The 26566-nt window shown below is 38.9% G+C and overlaps 1 protein-coding gene across 5 annotated transcripts in view; it reads right to left on the bottom strand.

Moving 5' to 3' along the window:
• Positions 1-272: 272 nt before the first annotated feature.
• Positions 273-26566, bottom strand: part of lcorl (ligand dependent nuclear receptor corepressor-like) — a 116073-nt gene continuing 89779 nt past the window's right edge. For 4 of the 5 annotated variants that reach the window (XM_060825303.1, XM_060825310.1, XM_060825320.1 and 1 more), the window contains one exon: positions 12356-17841. In XM_060825303.1, coding sequence (XP_060681286.1) covers positions 12396-17841 — 5446 coding nt within the window. In that variant the 3' untranslated portion in view covers positions 12356-12395. Of the gene's footprint in view, positions 470-12355; positions 17842-26566 lie in introns of those variants that run through there. The other variant, XM_060825313.1, reaches the window with a different exon arrangement.

Raw genomic sequence — 26566 nt, 5'->3', positions numbered from 1 at the left:
TTGTAACCTTCAAATGTGCTGTGCTTGGTGCAAATAAACTTCAAACAGAGAAGCTCTTAAAAAAAAAAGATGAATACTTAGACAATTAATGCTTTTGTTGTAAAGTACATCGAGATCTAGTAGCAACCTAAGAGGAATGTTAAATTGTAGATTTAACAGATTCTTACAAAACAAAATAAGAGTAAGAATTTTTTCTCTAAAAATGTATTAGTGCAACCTCTGATATCTACAACATTGTTCACACAGCTTCAGGTTTTGGCTACAAAGCAGCAAATACAAATGTTATTGCTACATACATTCAACCTGAATCAATAGGCTGAATATTAAGGCACTAATGTGATGCTGAGTGAGATAAGAAAGCCTTCTTAAAATTCTCAATTTATAAGATGTGCCAAGTCTTGGTAGAAACTGATGCATTGTTTTATTGTGATCCATTGTTACGGTCTAATCCTGCATCAACTTGAGTTTCCTATATGAAAAAATTGAAAAAAATTAACTTTCAATATATCTGCACATAAATCTTCCTATGCTATTTAACATTTCAAGCCTAACAAAGAGAATTTTATTCTTTAAACAGGGTTGACATTAACATGGTTAATCAAGAACCTCAGATGGGAAATAAGGATTTTTAAATAATAAATTGTACCATGATTTCACCATACTCAGCAACTCAGTACAAATAATTATCCATTTGCTTAATCTGACTAGAAAACCAAAAAGATGTGACAAAACGCAAAGAATTAGATTTTCTCTGACAACAAATTACTTTCTTTAAAAAAAGTTTTCAAATGCTTGATTTGTTAACTCGCTTAGTGATACTGTTTAATGAACCTGACAATTGATTTCTTTTGTTATACACTCTCAATTAGTTTCCAATTAAACTACAGAGAGGATGTATGTTTGTCACCTTAATGGATATCAACCATTAAACACCATCATTGTTAAGCTGGTCTAAGCATAAGGACCTGATAGGTACCTATTTATAAAGTTAAGAATCACATATCTGTTTTCAGAGTCTTCACAAATTGTTCTGCCTGCTGCCTTTAAGGACTTGTGTATGCAGAATCCAGCTCTGTTATTATAGCCAATTAAAATACTTGTACTACTTAAAACGTTAATTTCTGTGCCCCAGTATAAGGAAAAGCTAATAGGAATAAAGGTTGAAAAGACACCTGGACATGATGGTCTGCTTCCCATGGTCTTAATATAAGTTGCTACATCTTTTGCAATCTTCCAGAATTCCCTAAAATATGGAAAGGTTCCAACGGACTGGCAAATTGAAAATGTAACACCACTTCCAAAGACGTGCAGGTCAGGTGAACTGGTCACACTAAATTGTCCATAGTTGTTAGGAGCATTAGGCAGAAGGGGGGGGGGGGGGTTACTCTTTGGAGGGTCGGTGTGGACTTGTTGGGCCGAAGAGCCTGTTTCCACACTGTAGGGAATCTAATTTAATCTAATCTATCACAGAATGCGGGGACAGAAAACATGGAAGTATAGGCCAGTTAGTTTAAATCTAACACTGGGAAAATGGTGGAATCCAATATTTAAGGAACTAGTAGCAGAACACTGAGAAATACATCAAACCATAATGACTCTGCCTAGTTTTATGAAAAGGAAAGCAGATTTGACAAATTTCAGGATGTCAGCAGGATGAATAAGGGAAAATTAGTAGGTTATGTCTTTGGATTTCCAAAAGGCATTTGGTAAGGTGTCATTTAAAAGCTTACTGCTCAAGGATAGAACCCATGGCATTGGGGGATAATGTGAGCATAAACTGAGGATTGGCTAATTCACAGAAAAATATTCAGATTCACTGGACTCATTCCTTGTTGAGCCTTTATTCATTGGAGTTAAGAATGAGAGATGACCTTATTGAAACAAAATTTTGAGGGGACTTTTGGACGTCTGCACAATGTTTGCTCATGTGAGGGACACTAAAACTAGGACACAGTTTAAGAAAAGTCTTACTTTTAAAGTCAGAGACAAGCAGCTCTCTCCAGGAAGTCTACTAGTTTGTGGAATTTTCAGGCTCACAAACCATAAGCAGTGGTGTGAAATATGGATTAGTCCTGGAACTCCAACTAAATACAATCTAAATTTATAACTTGAATAAAGCAACCAAGTATATTGCAGCCAAAGTTTGTTAACAATGTAAAGATAGTAAGGAAAACAGGCTGTGAGGCAGAGTCGAAATACTAGTTGCTCCTTATTCACATCAATCACTCCCTACGATGGATTCACATTAAAACTCCTGAGGTAAAAAAGGTTAATTTAAACTCTTATTTGATTTTGTGCTTACATTGATACAACTAGTATACGCAGTTCTCATATAAAGTACGTTTCAGCAGCGCGATTTGGTTATGATGTTGTTGAAGAATTAGGGAACGGTATTCGAGAATGCCTCTAATCGCAATAGTGAGCTTCCAACGGTGATCGTTTCTCATGCTTCGTTCTGCACATGCCGATGTCAGTTGCCATTAGAGCATGAGAGAGGTACAGTACTATACATTTAGCTTGCTTTTTGAGATCAAGTTGCTCAATGATTGTTCACTGCTCTTCCCTTGAGACAAGAACATTTTTTCATAAATCCTGGCTGACTACATTACACTTATACATACCATTTGCCTCTCTAATTTGTTTTTGAACCTTTATATCACACAATCTATTCCTTGATTATCTTTTTTTGCAAAAATGGAGGGGCACAGTGACAAGAATGTTAGCAAGTGTCCTGGTGATAAAATTGAGAGTGGTGAATGCAAAAGAAAGGTTATAATACTGAAAGAGAAGCGTGCTTTGAGCATAAGGAGAACATGCGATATAGCTTGCTTAACAGGAATGAGGGGTCTTCCTTATGCACCATTTGAGGCAACGCTGAAAAGATTAAAACAAGCTGCATTGCTGGAACAAATCTGAGTGCCAGCAAATTTGAGAGATCATGACCAAAGGAACTTGGAGATGGAGAGGTACTTTGCGTCAGTCTTCACAGTGGAAGACATGAGTAATATCCCAACAATTAAAGGGAGTCAGGGGGCTGAGTTGAGTATGGTTGCCATTACAAAAAAGAAAGTGCTAGAAAAGCTAAAAAGGTCTAAAAATTGATAAATCTCCTGGCCCCAATGGGATACACCCTAGAGTTCTGAGAGAGGTGACTGAGGAAATAGCAGAGGCATTGGTTGAGATCTTTCAAAAGTCACTGGAGTCAGGAAAAGTTCCATGATTGAAAGATCGCTGTTGTAACCTCCTTGTTCAAGAAAGGATCAAGACAAAAGACTCGGTTGCTTGTAAAATTCTAGAATCCATCATTAAGGACGAGGTTTCTAAATTCTTGGAAGAGCAGAGTCTGATTAGAACAAGTCAACATGGATTTAGTAAGAGGAGGTCATGTCTGACAAACCTGTTGGAATTCTTTGAAGTGGTGACAAGTAGGTTAGACCAGGGAAACCCAGTGGATGTGGTCTATCTAGACTTCCAAAAGGCCTTTGATAAGGTGCCACACAGGAGACTGCTGAGCAAGGTGAGGGCCCATGGTGTTCGAGGTGAGCTACTGGTATGGATTGAGGATTGGCTGTCTGACAGAAGGCAGAGAGTTGGGATAAAAGGTTCTTTTTTGGAATGGCAGCCGGTGACAAGCGGTGCCCCGCAGGGTTCAGTGTTGGGGCCGCAGCTGTTCACATTATATATCAATGATCTGGATGAAGGGACTGGGGGCAGTCTAGTGAAGTTTGTCGATGATACGAAGTTCGGTGGACAGGCAGGTAGTACTGAGGAAGTGGGGAGGCTGCAGAAGGTTCTAGACAGTTTGGGAGAGTGGTCCAGGAAATGGCTGGTGGAATTCAACGTGAGCAAATGCGAGGTCTTGCACTTTGGAAAAAAGAATGAAAGCATAGACTACTTTCTAAACGGTGAGAAAATTCATAAAGCCAAAGTACAAAGGGATCTGGGAGTGCTAGTCAAGGATTCTCTGAAAGTAAACATGCAGGTTGAGTCCGTGATTAAGAAAGCGAATGCAATGTTGTCACTTATCTCAAGAGGGTTGGAATATAAAAGCACCATTGTGCTACTGAGACTTTATAAAGCTCTGGTTAGGTCCCATTTGGAGTAGTGTGTCCAGTTTTGGTCCCCACACCTCAGGAAGGACATACTGGCATTGGAACTTGTCCAGCGGAGATTCACACGGATGATCCCTGGAATGGTTGGTCTAACATACAAGGAACGGATGAGCATCCTGGGATTGTATTCATTGGAGTTTAGAAGATTAAGGGGAGACTTAATAGAAACTTACAAGATAATACATGGCTTGGAAAGGGTGGACGCCAGGAAATTGTTTCCGTTAGGCGAGGAGAGTAGGACCTGTGGACACAGCCTTTAGAATTAGAGGGGGTCAATTCAGAACAGAAATGCGGAGACATTTCTTCAGCCAGAGAGTGGTGGGCCTGTGGAATTCATTGCCGCAGAATGCAGTGGAGGCCGGGACGCTGAACGTCTTCAACGCAGAGATTGATAGATTCTTGATGTCATGAGGAATTAAGGGCTATGGGGAGAATGCTGGTAAGTGGAGTTGAAATGCCCATCAGCCATGATTGAATGGCGGAGTGGACTCGATGGGCTGAATGGCCTTACTTCCACGCATGTCTTATGGTTTAGGTTTTTAAGTGTCTGGATAGAAAATCAAACAAAAGTGATCTGGGTCAACCTTTCTTATCATAAAAGAGAAAGCCTTACCCTTTTATGAAGATCTAAAGAAAAACACTCGAAATCGTGCAGATACGTGTGGTTTGCTGGTTTTAAGAACTGTGATGCATCCCATATGTAAAGTTAATTGGTCAACCTGCCTGTGCAGACAAGGTGCATGTGCTGGCATTTCGACCCATAGTTAAAACAAAACTGTTGAAGGTGGCTACACCTTAGATCAAATCTTCAATCTGGATGAGACAGGTTGATACTGGAAGCAAATGCCAGCAAGAACCTACATTTCTGACAATGAAGCACATCCTCCAGATTTCAAGGTGGCAAAGGATCATATGACTGTGCTGGTGGTGCCAATGTCAGTCGAGAATTGAAGCTTAAGCCTGTGGTGGCGTACCAATTGGAGAGTCTCGAAGGGATACCTTAAGTCTACTCTAGGCGTCTACTTCAGGTCAAGTAAAAAAAGGTTGGATGAGGAGGCAAATTTTTTCTGACCATACTGTTGATGTTTTTGAAGATGGTTTTAGACAGTACTGCAAGCAAAAAAAAAAATTGGATTTCAAGGCTCTCCTCATCCTGGATAATGTGCCAAACCATCCTGCCACTACTGGTGAACTTTCTGAAAACATCAAAGTGCTATTTCTATCTCCAAACACAACCTCCAAACATTGGACCAGGGTGCAATATCAGCTTTTAAAGTTTATTATTTAAGGTGCACATTCAAGAGGCTTATTGCAGCTGACGGGGATAATATGGTCAGTGTTCTTCAATTTTGGATGAGCTTTAACATTAAGGATATAACTGACATTGTGGAGACTTGGAGTGAAGCCAGTAAGGACTGCTAGCATGCAGCTTGGAGACAGCTTCTCCTGGATTTTTTTTCAAGATTTTAAAAGAAGTGAATGGTCAGAGGAGCTCCCAAAAATCAAACAGCAAAGCATTGCCCTTTCAAAGCAAGTTGGCTTTGAAGAAGTGGAAAGGGAGGATATTGGAGAGCTGCTAGAGTACCACTGTGAAGACTGTTGCTGACAGGGGTGGAGTGGAAGCTGGAGATGAAGACAATGAAATCCAGGATGCAGCACCACAAGAGCTTTCCACTTCTCTTTTGTCTTATATCCGGAGGGAAATTGAGAGGCAGTTGCAGCTCTTAGAAGATAATGATTACAAAGCAGAACACTGCACGGTAGCAGTTCATTCAATAAAATATCATTTGGCATCCTATGAACACAGGGGAGGTGATGGCCTGGTAGTATTATCACTCGCCTATTAATCCAGAAACCCAGAATAATGTTCTGGGGGCCTGTGTTCAAATCTTGCCACGGCAGATGTTGAAATTTGAATTCAATATATTTAAAAAATCTGGAATTCAAAGGTCAACTGATGACCATGAAACCATTGTCATTGTTGGAAAAACCCATCTGGTTCACTTCTGGCCTTCGGGGAAAGAAATCTGCCATCCTTACCTGGTCTGGCCTACATGCGACTCCAGAGCTACAGCAATATAGTTGACTCTCAACAGACCTCTGAAATAGCCTAGCAAGCCACTCAGCTGTATCAAATCACTAAAAAGTCACAAAGAAATGAAACCAGACAGAGTACCTGGCATCGACCTTGGAACGGGAAAAGACAATGGCACAAACAACCCTGTCAACCATGCAAAGTCCTCTTTACCAATATCTGGGGGTTAGTGCCGAAATTGGGAGAGCTCTCTTACAGACTAGTCAAGCAACAGCCTGACAGTCATTCTTACAGAATCATACCTTACAGATAATGCCCCAGACACCACCAAATATGCCTGGATATGTCCTGAACCACTGGCAGGACAGACCCAGCAGAGGTGGCAACAGTGATATACAGTCAGGAGGGAGTAGCCCTCGAGGTCTTTGATATCGACTCTGTCCCCATGAAGTCTCACAGCTTCAGGTTAAACATGGGCAAGAAAACCTCTTAATGGTTACCATGTACCATGCTCCTTCGGATGAATCAGTACTCCTCCATGTTGAGCAACACTTGGAGGAAGCACCGAGTGTGGCAAGGGTACAAAATGTACTCTGTGTGGGGGATTTCAATGTCCACTACCAAGAGTGGCTTGGGAGCAGCATTACTATCAAGCTGGTCAGGTCCTAACTGCTAAACTGGGTCTGCGGCAGGTGATGAAGGAACCAAGAGGAAAAAACATACTTGACCTCATCCTTACTGATCTGCTGGCTGAAGAAGCATCTGTCCTTATGGAGACAAAGTCCCACCATCACATTTAGAATAACCTCTATTGTGTTGTATGGCACCTTCACAGTGCTAAATGGACAGACCTCGAACCAATGAAGCAGCTCAAGATATCCATGAAGTGCTGTGGGCCATCAAAAGCAGAAATGTACTCCAGCACAATCTGTAACCTCATGGCCTGGCATATCCCCCATTCAACCATTACCATCAAGCCAGGGGATCAACCTTGGTTCAATGGAGAGTGCAGGAGGGCAAGCCACAAGCAGCATCAGGCATCCCCTAAAAATGAGGTGTCAACCTAGTAAAGCTACCAAACAGGAAGACTTGTGTGCCAAATGGCATAAACAGCAAGTGATAGACAGAGCTAAGCAATAGCACAACCAACCGATCAGATCTAAGTTCAATGGTCTTTCCACATCCAGTCGTGAATGGTAGAGGACAATTAAACAGCTCATGAGAGGAGGCAGCTCCACAAATATCTCCATCCTCAAAAATGGAGGAGCCCAGCACATCAGTGCAAAAGATAAGACTGATGCATTTGCAACAATCTTTAGTCAGAAATGCTGAGTGGATGATCCATCTCAGCATAAAGAAAGATGGTTGCGGAAGGTCAGTCATCTCCGCTCCAGGACCTCTCCACAGGAGTCCCTTGGGGTAGTGTCCTAGGCCCAACAATCTTCAGCTGCTTTGTCAATGACCTTCCCTCTGTCTTAAGGTTAGAGGTGGGGATGTTCACTGATGACTGCAGTGTTCAGCATCATTCGCGACTGCTCAGATACTGAAGCAGTCCGTGCTCAAATGCAACAAGATCTGAACAATAGCCAGGCTTGGGCTGACAACTGGCAAGTAACATTTGTGCCACAAATGCCAGACAATGACCATCAGTAAGAGATACTCTAATCACTACCCCTTGATATTCAACAGTTTTACCACCATTAAACCCAGACTGTCAACATCCTTGGGGTTACTATTGACCAGAAACTCAACTGGACTCACCACAAACACAGTGGCTACAAGATCAGGTCAGAGACTAGGGATACTGCGGCGAGTAACAACTTCTGATACTCCAAAGTCTATCCAGCTTTTGGGTGACTTTTGAACGATCGTAAGTGGCCTGCCCCTAATTGTCCCAGTAATTTTGCTTTCCATATTCTCTACTACCTTCATTTAAAAAAAACGAAAATAGCAGAGGGTTGGAAAACTAAGCGGGCAGACAGAAGAGAGAGAATCAAGGGCAAAAAAGACAATGAGAATGGGAAAGAAGTGAGGGGCAGAGAATTCAAGGACAACAATCAAACAGGACCACGGTTCAAAATAACATGGCTCAGAATGTTAAAAAGATTAACTTTGGTGCATTTGCAATAAAGTGGATTAATCAAGTTGCACAAATGAATAAAAACACATATGATATAGCTGAGTATATGCAGATGTAGTGAGGGAGACCAGAGATGGAAACCGAATAATCAAGGACGTTAATACTTTTTTTTTAGGAAGGACAACAGAGGGGTTGTGGTGGTAGAATGTCATTAAGGCAATAGTGAGGAAGCATATTAGCACTGGTGAAGTGGAATTTATATGGAGAGAAATTAGAAGCACCAAGGGGTAGAAAATGATAGTGAGAGATGCTTATAGACACCACATTTGTGGTAATGTTGGGGTAGGCATGAAACAGTAACTTCGAAATATAAGCAAATTAACAACTGTAATGGGCAACTTCAATCTGCATTTATACTGAGCAAATAAAATCAGTAACAATTTCTCACAGGAGGAATTCCTATAGTGCATATAGGATGATTTTCTGGATCGATATGTTGAGGAACTTACTAGACAACGGTTATCTTGGATTGGGTAGCGTCAAAGGAATAGTTGGTAATCTGAGAGAGGACCCTTGGGGAACAATGACCATAATAGGATAGAATTCTTCATTAAGATGGATTCTGATACTAGGTTTCTGAATCTAAATAAAGGAAACTACAATGGTTTGAGGTGCAAGCTGGCTATGATAAATTGGGAAAGTCATTGAAAGGGGGGACCAGTGGCTGGACAATGGCAAACATTTGAACAGTGCATGGAGGAACTGCAACAATTGTTCATTCCTATTTGGCATAAAATAGAAGGGAAAGGTGGCCCAACTACAGCTAACAAGGGATATTAGAGACAGGATTAGACCCAAAGAAAATAGGAGATCTGAGGATTGGGAGCAATTCATATTTCAAAGGGATTGATTAAAAAGGGGAAAATAGAGTAAAGAACAAGCTACTGGGGAACATATAGAAGATTTTACAATCATTTTGTAAGTATGTGAAGAGAAAAATATTAGTTAAAATGGATGTAGGTCCCTTAGAGGCAAAGGAATATAATGGGGAAACAAAGATGCAGATGAATTGAATACATATATTGGTACGGTCTTCATAAAACATAGCATCACAGTTGCTCAGTGGTTAACACTGCTCATAGTGCCAGGGACTTGGGTTTAATTCTATCCTCGAGAAACTGTCTGTGTGGAGCTTGCACATTCTCCCAGTGTCTGTGTGGGTTTCCTCAGTGCTCCTGTTTCCTCCCACAGTCCAAAGATGTGCAGGTTAGGTGGATTGGTCATGCTACGTTGCCGAAGTGTCAAGGGATGTGCAAGTTAGGTGCATTAGCCATGAGAAATGCAGGATTAGGGTATAGGGTTAGCAGAGGTGGGTTTGGATGGGATGCTCTTCGATGGGCTGAACAGCCTGCTTCTGCACTTTAGAGATTCTATAATTCTGAGACATAAAAAAATGTTGGTGAATGCAGGGTCTAGCGACAGGGAAGAATCAGTTTGGATCAGTATCAGGAGGAAAAATGTTGGGTAAATTGAATTAATTAAATCCCTAGGGCCCAATAATCTATACTTCAGAAAGCTTAAGGAAGTGGACTCCAAAATAGTGGATGTATGGTAGTCATCCTTCAAGATGCGAAAGACTTTCTAACAGTTCCTATGGATTGGCAGGTAAGCCCACTATTTCAGAAGTTTAAAAACACTATTCTGGAATTCTTAGACTGATTAGCCTGACAATGGTAGCAGGGTAGTGCTAGAATCCATTATAAAATATTTATGAGCAGGGCACATGGAAAACAGCTACAGTATTGAACAGGACAATAATTTATGGAAAGGGAAATCATGCTTGACCAATCTCCTGCAAATTTTCAAGGATGTCAAGTTGATAAAGGGGAGTGAGTGAATATGGTTTGCTTAGACTTTCAGAAGTCTTTGATGAGGTCCCATACGAGAGATTAACATATGGGAATCGTGATAATGTACTGACATGGATACAGAATTAGTTGGCAGACAGGTAATAAGAATAAATGGATTATTTTCTGAGTTGTAGTCAGTGAGTAGAGGATACTGCAGAGAACAGTGCTTGGCCCCCAGCTATTCACGATGTAGGTTAACAATTTAGATGAGGGAACTAAATGTAATACCTCCAGGTTTGCAGATGACACAAAACTAACTGAAAGGGTGAACTGTTGAGAAGGATGTAGAGATGCTTTAGTGCGATTGGGACAAGTTGGGTGAGTAGGTAAGTGCACTGGAGGTGAAGTAGAACATGAACAAATATTTATCCACATGGTAATAAAAACAAGACAACAGATTATCCAATTAACCATAAACTGAGAGGGAAATGTGCAATGAGACCCAGGTGTCCTTGTACATTAGTTGCTGAAAGTAAGCACGCAGATGCAGCAGGCAGAGAAGGCACATGGTATATTGGCCTTTGTAGCAAGAAGGATTTCAGTACAGGAGGATTGACTTGCTAGAAAATTTCATAGGCCTTGGTGTGCCCACACAGAGTGCAGTTTTGGTCTCCTTACCTGGGGAAGGATGCTCTAGCTACAGAGGGACTAAGTCCTGAGATGGCAGGACTGACTTACACAGAGGAGGACTGGATTGGTTTGATTGTTGGCAAAAACAAATCCTTAATTTTGAAGTGTCAATTGCATCAAATATACATTTCAAGACACCTTTTCCATGAAATTGAGAGTTGATTTAAGACCTCTCTTTTACATAAAAAAGTATCTCAATGACTGAGTAGCTGGGAGCCGAGCACTTATTTCTGCAGTAACCTCTCATCACTGGCTGCAACTCACAAAAGCCTCATGCATTGCAAATTATATTTTATGATCTTGTCTCAGTATAATTTTCTGTAGATATAAAACCACACCAACTAACCAAGTGTAACCATTTAAAATTTAACAATTTGAGACCCCAATGAAGTTACACAAATACATTATCATGCTGTAGAGGAATATTGACACTAAATGCCAGCGCCCCCACCCCCATTGGTTTTCCAACAAGTTCATTATTGTTTCATTTCTTTTAATAAGTTTTGATCAAGGGCTGTTCATCTTGGGACTAGAAAACAATAAAAGGCCATTTAGCACTAGCAGGTCACCAATCAATATCATTTGGGATTTAAAGCTACCTCTGCTAATGGCTTTGACAGATTTCTGTACTCAATTTCAATTATAAAATTAAGCAATAATTGCCATTCATGGAAAATACAAATTTAATACTGAATAAAGTATTATGTCCTAATTTCACTCCTGCAGGGCCTTCCTTTAATTTTTAGAACTCAACTCCTCTGTCTAGATTCTCCTACTTGGAAGAAATAGTTCCTTTCAATCTACCCTACTAGTCGCTCATAATAACTTGAAAAATTTGATCAAATCAGCCCTTACATTTTTAATTAATTGAATAAAACCTTAGTTTGTTGAATCTCACTTTGCAGCATGACGCCTAGCATCCAGGTATCATTCCATAACATTCAATTCCCATATCAATACATTTCTAAGATGCGGTGCTGGACTTGTTGCGACCTCCAGGTCAGATTTAATAAGTGCTGAGATATATATTAGGGGCAGGTTACAATTTAATACAGCCAAATGCAGAGTAAAATTGACTTTGCTTATTCAAAAAAAAGTGTGCGCAATATCTACATAGGACCAGGGTGATTTTTTTTTGCTTCCGTGTTTCCCATGACAGCTAACCTATGGTCTTAGAGATATCACAAAGTACTGCCAGTTTTGGCTCTATGTTCACTAAAAACTGTCTTAAGACTGTTCATTGCTATTGAATTAGAAGTCAGAAGATTTTCATCACATCCTGAACAGGATTTTAAAATCCAGAAGTCAAGTCATATCTAACCCACTCCAGCCCATACTATACAGAAACTTACAACTTTAGCCATCTACTCTGACAGGAAATTTCAAACAAGTGAATAATGTTTGCTGAGATTATTTAATATAAATAGACATGGCTTCATTGGCCTCACTGGCCATACAGAAAAATGCATGTGCACAGAATAATGGCAAAGTGCCAGTGGATAAAAAAAATTACATCTTTAGATACAATAGTTTTATTGAACTAGCTTTTCATTTTACTCCACTGAATCAGAGTCATAACTTCAGACTTCAATAAATAACAAAAAAGCAGAGGGAGAATGGCCGAGGTTTTAATCTTTCTGCAACACTGAATTATTGAAAAATGGATTAACCTTACCTATTTGAAATGGTAATTGATTATATGGTAGTCTTTGTTTAACAGACGACCGTCTCAACCTCTTCACTGTCGCGGCAGTTGTGCTCACACCTTGGCATCTTTTCCTTTTTCCAGCATTACTCCTCATGATGTCTGCATTTTCCTTTTGTGAATTATTTTCATTGACTAGATTACTGTTGCTAATCAATGAAGGGAAGTGATCGCTGTCAACTTGACAGGGCTTTGACCACTTGCTAGAAAAGTGCTGAACTTTTTTAGATGGCGAACCGTCTAATCCATTCTCATTACTTGTCCTTTCTTTGTGCTTTCTCTTTCCTTTCAGTTCACATAAATTAGGACCTGTAGAGTTTAAGCTTTGCGTTTCAAATGCATTAACTTCATGAACATTTAGTTGACTGCATGATTCATTTTTTTCTTCAGTGTACCTCTGAAGGTTACTTGCGCCTTTAGTATCAGATGATCTATTTTTGGACTGCTGCCAGACATTGTAATTTCTTAAATGGCTGTGTTCCAGAGAGTTTATCTTCCTTAGAAACACTCTACACTCTTTAAAATTCCCCAGTTTCCAGTTTACATTTTGGCAAGTGTTTGTTTGCATTCCTTCCAGAAAAGATTCTTCTTGTTCTGAATGTTTTGCTATGGATTCAAATTTTTCAGTTAGTTTGCATTTGGAACAGTTTGTTGAATTTATGTTCTGTATGGTGGCACAGTCAGATAAACCAACATCGATGCTATTTCTAGGTTTAAGTTTATCTTTGTTTTCGTTTTCCTTTCCACTGGACAGTAATACTGGCTCTCCTTCAGGTGGAAAGCTATTGATTTCAAGCTCAGTTTTTTTGCTATTGTTGCTGACTGTTTTCGTAGAGTTTGGTTTTAGATTTTGGCATTGTGGATTTCCATTTACACATTTCCATTGTTCATACTGAACTCTATGATGGTGTGACAATTCTTTGTGACTTGAATATTGTGATTTACAAAGTCGTAAAAGCTTTCTTCTGGCTTTACAGACTTTTAAATTGGACATTCTGCTTGACAGAGTGAAGTGCGTTCTTAGTCTTACAGGAGATTCTAGTGCAAATTTTTTAAGGTGCTTTTTTAAATGCTCTGCCTGAGGACTTGGACAAGCATCAACTTGACTTCCTGCTGTTAAAATTCCTTGAGCATTCAGAACTTCAATAGGATCACGTGCATTTTCTTTTCTTACAATAGATAAGGAATGAGTTTCTGTTGTTTGCATAAACCATGTACAAATTTTATCCATATTACAATTTTCTTGAAACAACATTTGGATTGGAGAAACTTGAACATGCTTATTATCACCCACAATCACCACAGATTTGGTTGTTCTTTCTAACTGAATTGGATATTTTCTTTTGTCAGAAGCATTCAATTCTGCAGGATCAACAGGAAGCCAACCACGGTTTACCTGTTCAAATTGCATGTCAAGTTCCTCTTGCAAAGTTTGTTTTGAAGTGGAGGTGTGCCACCATTTCAGTGAAGTGTTCGGTAAAAAAATTGGATCTGCTGATAGTTCCGAACTACAGCCAAATTCAGCTACTTCATTTGTAGTTTCCTCTTTTTTATTCCCTAATGTAACATTTGAGATGGCGTTTTCAGATACCATAGTAACATCCAAATTTCTGATTTTAGCAAGTTCATTCCCTGCTTTGTTTAAAAGCAGTTTCCGAGATTTGTGTACCAAAGCACTACTTTGAGAAAACGAACTGGAGCTTGCAAAGGAATGCAGGAAGTGTAGAGATGGTTTTCTGAGTCTCACAGATTGCCTCAAGGGTAGGACAGATTTTGCTTTCTTGTCACCAAGGCTTTCCTTTGAACTTGTTTCACAATCATTTTGGATTCTTGCAGATGATTCACCATCTTTGGTTGATGCATCTACAAATAATTTATTTGAAGGTGAAGGCTCTTGGACCAATGGAGGTAACACACAATTAATACTAACTTTTCTTTCCTGAGGTGATACTGTATCAACAGTTACTGATATACCTGAAATTTTCACTTTTGCAGGGCGCCCAGGCTTTCGCTGTCCACTATTAAAGGTTTTAACAGTAGTCAACTTACTGCTTGGACAAATAGCATTGCCACTGGTATGAAGTGAAACAGTTTTATCTTTAATGGGTCTCACTAAATCAAACTGATTTTCACCTTGGATCAAAGATGATGCAGAACTAGGAGGTTTATCGTCAAATCCCTCTGCAGGATCCTGCACCATTTCTTCTATTTGTTTCTCATAAGTTTGTTTTAAATCACTTTCAGTAGCATTAACTACAATTTTATCATTCTCAGACACAAATCTTTTGAACCGTCTTGATCTTCCATAGACAACAGTAATTCTAATATTGCGGTTATCATCTGTGGAAGATAAATGTACTGTACTGTCTTTTTCACTATCTGGAGCTTCAGCTGTACATTCAACAGGTTCTGACAGTTCTACTTTAGGTTTAGGTGGTCTGCCCTTTGGCCTTTTTATCTGTTTTTCCACAGGTGGCCCGAGTTTTTTGGGACGACCAGGTTTACGTTTTAGAATAGATTCATCCATTTCCTTTGAAGTCACTGACATTTCTATTACTTGATCGGTAATTTCAACTTCAGCATTTCTTATATAACTATTTGAATAAAAAGCAGAACTATTACAACTATAGGTATCCATTTCAAGATTGCAATTTACTTCCTCACAGGCTGAAGAACTTTCTGAACAACTCTGCAAACATTCTGCTGCATTACCACTTTCAGCTGCTGAATTTGGGAAACATTCCACTATATCATCATTTTTTGGACAAGGATTCTGAAAATATTCTGCCGTATTACTACTTTCAGCAGCTGACAAATTACTTTCCTCTGGTGTCTTAAGGAAAACATTCTCAAGATCAAGGTTTGAAATACAGCTGGTTGTATCGAGCTTAGAAGAGTCTACAGATGTCAGTGTATATTTAATTCCTTTTTCACTGCTTATCTTAGAGAGAAACATTAGTTTTATGGGACTGCTGTAGCTACTTGGACAAATATGGCCAGTTTTGTTCACAGAACCAGTATTCTCAAGAACTGAGCATTCACATGTTGCATGCTGTAGATTATCAGGCTTGCCAAATTCCTCTGCAGAGTCTTTTTGCTGCAATGGAGAAATTACACTTAGGTAGTCACTGCCAAGTGATTTAGACTCTAGTATATTTGTGGCTGCAGATTGAGGTGAACTGGACAGTAAATTGTTAACTGCATTCTCCAAAATTCCATGCTTGTCCACAAATTTGGAATTATCCTTAGTGCAAAAGTTAATACAAATATCAGATTGTGCAGGGCCATTACATTCCATGGAACAAACTGCTTCCACTGGGTCAGCATTCAACACAGTAGTTGTCTTTTGCTTTTCATTATTGCATTGATCCACAAGTTCATTTGGTTGTTGTGATGCATGATGTACCACCTCAGGTAAATTAGGTTCATTTCCATGATTTTCATTGCTTATGCTATTTATGCCTTTCAGAAGTTCAGGTTGACTAGAAGTTGATAGTTCTAAACTTTCAGTCACTTCATACACAATTATATTGCCCTGTCCATTAAGTAGCTCTTGCGTCATGGGGCTGTCAGCGTTAGACATCGTACAAGGGTTACTCGCACAGTCCAGATCAGGTTTTTTTGTCTTAATAGGTTTACGCTGGGGATTTTCTGAAAAACAAGCAGCATAAAACATTTTTCTAGGCTCAGTAATGTATATAGAAAACCTTTCTGGAGGCAGAATATTTCGTTTGGCCCTGCCAATATTTGACCTACAATCTATCTTCTCAGAATTTTGTAAGACCAGAGGCACATCTGTACAACCAGGTCCAACCATTGAGTTGTCAGTGCTATCCCTGGGAGTCTCGACATCCATTTCAGTTACCTCAAGAATGTTTAACATATCTAAGTCTGAACTCTCTGATGAATTTAAGCATTCTACCACATCTCTCGATTCACCCAAAACACTATTTTCAGATAAGTTCTTAACTTCAGTTTTGTACTGATCAGGCAAACTACTAGGATGTTTATTTATGTTGTTCGCATTTTGCGAATCTTCACTAATGGATGAATATTCTCTGGCTAGTGAATTTGCATCTCTAATGCTGCTCTTTGCCAGCCGCTTTCCAAATTTTTCAGGTGATTTCTTACTTGAAAAAAGCTGGTCAAAATTTGCAAGGTCTCTCTTTATTTGCACTGTTTGACGTCGAGATAATGCAGAATCTGGAGAGTTATGCAGAGCAATTAATGTTTCTTGACGTTTCCGAAAACGGGTTTGAATTATTCTGTTTTCCTCATGCTGTCTAAGTAATTCCATTAGGCTATAATCACTGACCTTTGCTTTGTGTAGTAAAGTGGTGGCAATTTCTCTCAACTTAAAACTACCATTACTGCCTTGATAAGAGTCATTGTTGAAAAGATTGGCCAAAATCTGGCCATCATCAGTTGCTTCTATTGTTTTCAATTTTTCATTTATTCGTTCCATTACCTCCTGAAACGAAGCAGAATTTCCACCTTTTTCCAGATCATTCTCAGAGTCTGGTGATCTACTAATTTCACTAGCTGCCACAAATTCATCCTTTCTTTCCTCGATTGTTTCTGCAAATTTTAGCTTCGCTGGAGTTTGGCTTGAGACTGCTGAGTCACAATCATTTTCCTCTTCTGGTGAAAGAGAGGGTGGGTGAGTAATAATAAGTTCAATACTGTTAGCATCCAAAGCTGAAGCAGTTTTGCACATTTCATCAATTTCAAACTCATCAGTTCTTACTGGTGATAAAGGTGGAGGGGATGGGCTTCGTGGCTTACTATAATCCGTGACATTACTTGGGAGGGTTGAAGACTCTATTGTTTCTATGTTGCAAGTCTCTCCATCTGGAGGCTCACTGCAAGCTTGAATGGTAGTTCCTTCAGCATAAGTGCATCCAGACAAATGTTTATAAGACCCAGTACAAATCTTGTAGATATTGCTTCTGTTACACTGTTTGCAAACTCCATTACTTATTATTGTGAGATAGCCATGAGTATCTTTTTTGCATGATAAACAATGTAGGTTTTTCAAGCAGCAAGAAACCCATGGAAAAGGAACTTGCTGTACAGTTCGCAAGGTGCAATTTTCACACCATCTGAATCTGTTACAATTACATAATCCCTCACTACTTTTATTTTCATTGAACTCAGATGAGGAATTTTTAAACTCTGCAATTCTTTGATCTCTGTATTGCACATTGGAAGTGTCTTTCTCTTGGATTAGACACTTAAGCATTGTAGTAAGAAGTTTCCGATGATTAGGGCATAAAGTAGATAAAATTTCATTTAATGTTCCATGATTTATGCAACCAGTTTTCTCAGTAGAGTTGGACACCACTCCTGCATCAGTTTCCTTCTTAAAACTGCAAAAATAAATAAAACACATGATTACAATATTTCTTCTAGCAAGGTTACAATTAATAATGACGACTAAGCTGTTTAAATACATCACTAAAAACATTACACTGGAACCTCAAATGTTCAATATTAGCTCCTTGAAGTAGACATGCCCATTCGTAAAAAGAAAGTTTGTATTTGACATGATACTATGCCAAAATCTTTACATATACAGATAGACACATCCTGCAAAAAAAAAACAAATATCACAACTATAGCATTTTTCACAGATATTAGTTATTTGCACACAAAGGGGACATTATTGCCAGTTATATGAAGTTGTCATGCATAATTAGATTTAAGAACAAGGTCAAACTGGACAAATTCTCAGAATAGGTTCATTGGTTGAGTTATTTAACGAACAAAAATACACTACTGAATTATTGAGTAAGCGTTTCTCAACATGATACCTGACATGCATTACGCATGACTACTGGACATGAAATTAAGTTACTAGATCATTCTAAACAAATTTACAATATTACATTAATTTTCAAGGTTATAATGATTTGCCAGACCTGCTTCCATTTTTGCGTATGTTTGTACAAAGATGTGATCCGTGCAAATTGTTAACCAAGTTATTCTGCAGCATAGTAAAGATTAAAAAAAGATGAAACTCGAAAAATGCCTGACAAATACCAACGCAGATTAAAGTAGTACTCAATTTTCAGGCAAATTAGATCACATCCTTTCTGGAAACAAAGCATTATTTTTAAATAACTTTTAGCCTTTATAAAATAGATATTTGAGAGCAATGATGAACATAGGTGACCGGCATCTTTGTGTAAATTTTCTTGGACTTAATCTGTTAGAATTTACTGAACTGTACCTGAGATTAGTAAAAACAAGAGTTTTATATCTCAGAGAAGCCAACAAACTTCTGTTTCTATGATCTGACTGGTAACAGTTTATATTAGCCAATTCATCTCACTGTTGACTGCTGATGGAATTACCACGAGACAATAGAGAATTTCTTTTCAAACAACTGTCTTCTAGGATGTTCAACATGATTCTTCTGAGAACTGTAGTATTAAATTACAATTAATTCAATGTATGCTGGGAAATAGATTTTTTAAAAAATTCCTACTTAACATCAGTGCAGCTGAAACAATGACCTGGATAAACTTATAGCTTTAATTCCCAGTACACCTTAATCAACCTCAGAAAAATTCATGTCGCCTTCTGACCCGTCCATTAAATGTGACATTTCTGTTCTCAGCCCCATTTCTTCACGTTTAACTTGCATTCCTAATTTAGATCCAAGCTATGAGCAGATGGACAGTAGCAGTTCAAGGTAGCAGTTCACCACCACCTTCTCAAGGACAACTAGAGATGGGCAATAAATGCTGGCTTACCAGCGAGACCCATGTCTCATGAGTGAGTTTTAAAAAAAGTATCAAAATATAAAATTTATTATAAATAAAACTATTAAACTTTCAATTTGCAGCCTTGCGGTTTGACGGAAGGAGATCGATAGAAGTACCTCAGTCGCGTGCTATTTTGAAAGACAAAGCTATGTATTACACAATTCTAATGTGACCTAACTCCATATCTTTAATACTTTACACAAACACACACATGCAACAATGCATCTCTATGAATGGTTTAATCTACCTGCATGCAAATATGTGCACTGAGATAAATCTATTAGTGTTAGTTAATTGGCAATAAATCAGAACCATTGCCTGTTAAAAACAATTACTATAATACATTAATATACCCTTTCAAGAATCAGGTCAAAATTATGGGGGAAAATGGTCTAGAGTGATACCTTTTGGCATGTTGTACTGAATAAAAATCATACTTTATTTGAGATTGTAATACATGATTGGAAACCCCAAAGAAAGTTTAATCAGAAACACAACAGCTTCTCATTGTTCTGAACCACCAGTTGTGTGGACATTTATTCAATAGATTCAAGCAACTTTCATAATTATTTCACAGTAGAAGAAAATTAGAAGATACATTTGGCTCAGTAAAACAATTATTACTGTTTATAATGTTTGTAATGTAACTGAATACTTCTGAAATGCAGAAATTACTTTCTCCTAAGAATTCTGGTTGGAAAAGTTGCAATGCAATTGGAATCTTATCTTTCAATTTGATATATATTATCCATCCATCTTATTTCTCCACTTGGCTTTGAAGATTCCAACTGCAGTCAGTGGGCTACGTTCAAATTACTTTTTGATTTTGAGAAGCAAAGTTTAATGATTTAAAAATTTGATTTGATTCACTGCTCAATAACTTACTGTGATTAACCATTCAAAATATAGTCATTGACGCTACTTGGAATTTTCAAACTTATTGCTAAGACATTAATAAAGCAATATAAAAGCCACCCTTGTCACTGAAACACACCAATTTCACAGATTTACAAAACTCATTATACAAATACTTCCCGTTAAGCTATTCAATATTAAATATATTTCAAAAGTCAGAATCACAATTGGTGTTGCTGCTCCTATGTATCTGCTGCCCTGGTCCTTCTAGATGGTAGTGCATCTCGAAGATGGTACGTATTGCTACTACTCTGTCAACAAACAAACAAATAATCAAGCAGGCTGGTTTGCCCTGAATGACGTCAAACTTTGAATGTTATTGGAATTGTCCCCATCCAAGTAAGGGGAGGGGGGGGGAACATTCCATCACTGGCCTTACAAATGGTAACATGACAAAGAGTCAGGAGAGGAGTTACTTGCTGCAGGATTCTTTGACTTATTTTTGTAGCCATACTACTTATAGGCATAGTCCAGTTCAATTTCTACCCAGTGGTAGCCCCCAATACATTAATCATGGGGGTACAGTGACAGTAACGGCAACTGAATGTCATTTGATAATGACTCTTGTTGGAGATGATCATTGCCTGGTACCTTTGTGACACTTGCCATTTGTCAGCCCAACGGTGGATACTGTCCAGGTCTTGTTGCATTTGGATATGGACTGTTTCAGTTTCTAATTAGTGAATGTGCAATATTTAGCAATCAACATCCCCACTTCTGCTCTTATGATGGAGAGAAGGTCATTGAAACAGTGAAATGACAGAGCTTCAACAACCACAACCATTTCTCTTCACTTGCTAGGGCTCACACACAGTCAAGTGTGGCGTCGATGTTCAGGCCAGCCTCGCACTCACCTCAAGTTCAGCTCTTTCGTCCATGATTGAATCAAGGCTGTAAAAAGGTCAAGAACTGAGTGACCCTGGTGGAACCCAAACTGAACATCAAATATTATCAGCAAGTACTGCTTGATAGCACTGTTGATGACACATCCCATTTTACTGGTGATAAAAAAATAGATGGGATGGCAATCGGCCAGGTTTGGATTGGTCTTATTTTTCGTGTACTCCATGTAACAAATGTTCCATATACTCAACAATGTACAGTCGTAATTGTACCTAAACAGCTTGTCTAGGGTCACAGCTCGATCTAGAGCACAAATCTTGAGGACTATTTCCAGAATGTTGTCGGGGCCTATACTCTGCAGTATCCTGTGCCCTGATATTGCATGGAGTAAATCATATTGGCTAGAGACTGGCATCTGTGATAGAAGACCTCTGAAGAGAGCCACTTTTGACCGAAGATTGATACAAATACTTTGCACTTGTCTTTTGCACTGAAAATCACCTAGCATGTTGTTCAATTGTCCACTACTATTCACAACTGGACATGGCAGGACTTATCTGTAGTTTGTGAAACTGCTTAGCTGTGTCTATCACTGACTGCTTATGCTTTTTGACATGATGTAGCCCTCATTTGCAGCTTCACCACATTGACATCCCACTTTTAGGTATGCCTGGTGTTGCTCCTGACATGCCTGCCTGAAATTTTCACTGATCCAAGGTTAATACCCTGGGTTGATGGCATTGACAGAATGGGGATATGCTGGGCCATGAGGTTGCAGATCATGTTAGGAATTCAATTTGATCACTGCTAATGACCCACATGCTTCTTGGGCACTCAATCTTGAGTTGCTACGTGTTTGAAGTTTATCCCATTTAGCAGGGTGATAGTGCCACCCAACACACCAATGCGTGTGCTCACAGTGTGAAGACAGAACTTCCTCTTCACAAGGGCTATATACAGTGGTCACACTCGCTGATACTATCACAAGTAGGTGCTGTAGATTAGTGAGGAAGACAACAAGTATCCTTTGCTTGTTCCCTCACAACCTGCCACAGATCCAGCTCTGCCCTTTAAGGTGCTAACTCAACTTGAGTGGCTTAGCTGAACCACTCATGACAGATACTGAAGTGCGCCACCTCAACTACATTCTGTGCCGTGCAATCCTCAGTGCTTCCTCCAAACGGTGCTCAATATGAAGGAGTACTGATGTATTAGTCAAGGGAGGGCAGTATATGATAATTTACATATTCTCTTGCCCATGCTCGACATCAGACAGCCCTCCTGACTGTGCTGCCATCTCTCCTGGGTCTAATCATTGCAGTAGGACAGAATACACCCAGAAACAGCAACAATGTTGTTTGGAACATTATGTATAAAGTATGATACTATGAGTATGATTACATCAGGCTGTTACTTGTCCCAGTCTGAGACCGTTTTCTCAATTTTGGCACGGGCGCTGAGATGTTACAGAGGAGGAACATGAAGCACCGATAAGGCTGTATTTGTTATTGTTGGTAATGGTGTCATACTTCATGCCAAGTGGTCTGTCTGGTTTCATTCCTTTTTTCTTTCCTAATGTTGATACAACTGAATGGTTTGTTAGGACATTTGAGGGCAGTTAAGAGCTAATCATATTGCTGTGCGTCAGGAGTTGCACATAAGCTCGACTATGTAAGAATGGGGATTTCCTTCCTCAAAAGGACACTAGTGAATCAGATGGATTTTTTTAAAAAATGACGACTAACAATGGTTTCACCCTCAGCATTAGACTTTTAATTCCAGATTTTTATTGGTTTCAAATTTAAAAGGGGTGGTATCAATGTCTTTGTAATAAGGCTCAATAATGAACTTATGGAGGGATTAAACTAAACTAGTATAGAATGAAAATGGTTTAAGAAACACTGCAAGGAATACAAAGGCAGAAATACAATGCATGTATCTAAGTGCACAAAATGTGATGAATAAAGTTGATAAACTATGAACAACAATAGCCACTATGAAAACAACAGAATTGTGATTTAAATATGGTGAGAAGTGGACACTAGAATATATAATGTTCAGTAAAGATAAAGAAGGAAAAGGTGTGGGGTGGCAATACTGATTAGAGAACATATTGAAGTGTCGGCAAGAGGGAATATCCTAAAGGGGCTAGGAAGATTCATTTGCATAAAGTTAAGAAATAAAAAGGATTCTGTTCATCTTAGAGCAAGGGAAATAGAGGAATAATTCTGCATCGCAAGTAAAGATACACCATGAGTATAGTGTGGTGATACTGGAGCATTTAGATAACCCAAATATAATTTAGGTACTTTTGATCAAGGACAAAAAAGGTAAGGAAAGCAAAATACAGGAAATAGAAATGGGGTAGACAACATATCCAGTTTAGCTTGTTCGACCATTTCACATAATCTTGGGCTTCAACTCCATTTTCCTGCCCATACTTCATACCCTTTGATTCCATGAGGCAAAAGTGTCTACCTCAGCCTTGTGAAAGCCACTAATTTTTCTGAATTCGAGAAGAGAACAAATTTACTCAATTTTGCATCACTAGACAGCTCCCTCATCTCAAGGATTAATTTACTAATTAGTGAAGCCAGGCTTTGATCATAATGTCAATGGAAAATATGAAACAATAAGAGCGAGCTGTAGATGTTGCATGTCAGGGGAATTCTTTGTGATTCTTCAAGGTCAAATACATACAACACACTGAGAAGGGAGGTACAAGCTGACAACTTTTGTGGACAAGATAGTTAAGCAAAAGACTATCCCCACTTGCTCGTGGCACAAGGACAGACTCTCAAATTTAAGATTCTGGGCAAGAGATGCAGAGAGGCAAGAGATAGAACTCTTTGCATAATGAAAGAAAAATCACAAAACTTTCTCACCACCAGGGTGGTGAAGGCGGAGAATGATTTCAGAAGGAAACTGAATGAGTACTTGAAGGAAATAAGCTTGCAGGGCTAGAGTTATAGAATGGAGGAATATGACAGAATGGAAAATTCCATGCAGAGTCAGCACAGATGGGCCCATTGGCTGCCTTGTGTGATGCAATGATTATGATCGGTTAACACCTTGAAGTAAATTAACAGCAGTGTTTTCAACAAGGATGGCTGAGCATATTGCAACTGTACTTTTTCCACATGGTTCTTGTTCCACAGGCAGCCTAAGAAGATGCAATAGAAACAAGTGAGCAATTATACTGAATCTGAAAAGAAGGCTAGTTCAGGCATTAGACCATTCCTTCCCACTAGAAATAAAGACATAATACTTCCACTGTTCATGCATTCTTCATTTCACTTGTACTGATTTTTTACCACTACTCTACAATGCAAGTCACATTGAAGTGGTGGCCCTCTTCATCTGGTAACTGCGCCTTGAACTGCTTTCTATATATGAACTCACAGGTAAGGTCCTAGAGAAAATGCCAGTGCCCATTATTAAGAATGGAACAGCAGGATAATTATACAAGCTTAACACAATCAAAACAGAGCCAACATGGATTTTGAGAATAGGGAACTGGTACATGTAGTGCATTTGAATTGCCAGAAGGCATTCAATAAAGTACAACAATGAAAAGCGTTTGCAGAAGATAGGAGCTCATAGTATTGGGGGTGGGGAAGAATGGAATCGATTACCATGGATTAAGGATTGATTAACACAAAGATGATAGATTTGGGAATAATGGATCTGTAACTAGTGGAATCCCACAAGAATCAGTCCTACTGCCTCAATTATTTAATATCTATATTAATGAATTGGTGGACAGCCAGATGGCAAACTATCCAAATTTGCTGCTGATAGAGAAAAAAAATGTCGGTAGGAGAACATGTGATGAGAACATCAGAAATTTGAAAGGGGATCTAGATAAGTTGAGTGCGTGCATAAACTTAGCAGACGGAGTTTAATGTAGAAATGTGAGAAGTCGTGCACTTTGATAGGAAGAATCAAAAGCCAGACTTATTTAAATGGCAAGCATTGCTTTAAAAAGTGCAGCGCAGAGGGATGTGTGTTTTATGCATGGAACACAAGTTAGCATTTGGCTACAGCAAGTAACTAAATTGGAATTTTGGCCTTCACTGCTCAGGGGTTTGATTTTAATAACAGGCAGATCTGTTAAAATGCAGAGGGTGTTGATGATGCCTAATTAAAAGTTTTAGTCCCTGTATTTAAAGAAATATAAAGCTGTTCAAAACAGGTTGACTAAGCTGATCCCTGAGATGAAGGGGTTGACTTTTCAAGAACGACTGAACAGCTTAGGCTTTTATTCATTATGGCCGTTGAGAAGATGCTTCCACGAGTGGGAGAATTTTGAACTCAAGGACATAGTATTAAGTGAATGTCTCCTTATTTGGTTACTGAGATGCAAAGGAATTTCTTCTCCCAGAGGATAATGAATGCCTAGAATTCTCTATTGGAGAACGCTGTGGAGGATATATTATAGCATTTAAAAAAAGACAGACTTTTGAAATATTTGAGTTGAGGCCTAGGGCAGGTAGGTTTGATATTGTCAAGTGGCAGCACAGAGCTGTGGAGCTGAATGGCTCCTGCTGCACCAATATCTTACTACCTTAAGCCTGTACATGACTGATCTGAGTGCTCCACAGTCTTGCCCATCACTAATGGCCTTTTAATCACTTGCATATCAAAAGTCTATCCACTTTTGAGTTAAAAAAATTTAAAGCCAGTGATTCCCCCAACTTCTGGAGGAAGAATTCCAAGCACACAATGCTCAAAATAAACGGTCATTGGGTCTTAAAAGGTCAAGCACTTATTTTTAAACATTTAATCCTAGCCCTTCATTTTTCCATAAGAGGAATCATTACCGCATTCTCTTGTATGTCTCAATTCATTTATCTTGTACTCTTCAAAATGCCAGCAGATACATACCTACTGTGAACAACCGTTCCTCAGCAGACAACCCACACATTTCATGTATTAGTCTGGTAAACCTCATCCGACCTGCTTCGAATGCATGTATAGTTTTCCTTAAACTAAGAATCCAACATTATATATGATACCTCAAACTTGTCTCACTGGTGCCTAATTTAAATAACGCATAAACTCCTTACTTTTGTATTCAATTCCCCTGAAGAAACAATAACACAATTACCTTTGCTAATAATTTGCGGTATCTGAATGGCAACCTTTTGCAATTCATCCAACTGCATTTCAGAGTTCTGCAAACTCACTTTTTTAATATATTATTCAGCCTGTCAAAATGGACAATTTCACTATACTCTATTTTCCAGATCTTTGCCCACTCAAAAAAAACCTATAAAAAACCTTTTGCAGCCTCTTTATACCCTCAACTTCTTAGCTATCTGTGCATTATCAACAAAGTTATCAATCATATTCTTAGTTCCCTAAACCAGGTCACATATGAAATTACAAAACGTTGAGGCTGCAGCACAGATTCTGGTGGCATGTTACACATTATATTTTACCACCCAGAAAATGACTTATGCTGACTAGTAGCAGCCAATTCTTTATCCATGCCATTTCATTATAACCGTAAAACATGAGTTTTTATTTTCCACAATAATCTTTGCTGGGGCACCTTATCATA

This window comes from Hemiscyllium ocellatum, chromosome 1 (assembly GCF_020745735.1).
Source record: "Hemiscyllium ocellatum isolate sHemOce1 chromosome 1, sHemOce1.pat.X.cur, whole genome shotgun sequence".
NCBI classification, from domain to species: Eukaryota; Metazoa; Chordata; class Chondrichthyes; order Orectolobiformes; family Hemiscylliidae; genus Hemiscyllium; species Hemiscyllium ocellatum.
This window is presented reverse-complemented; position numbering and strand designations above follow the sequence as displayed.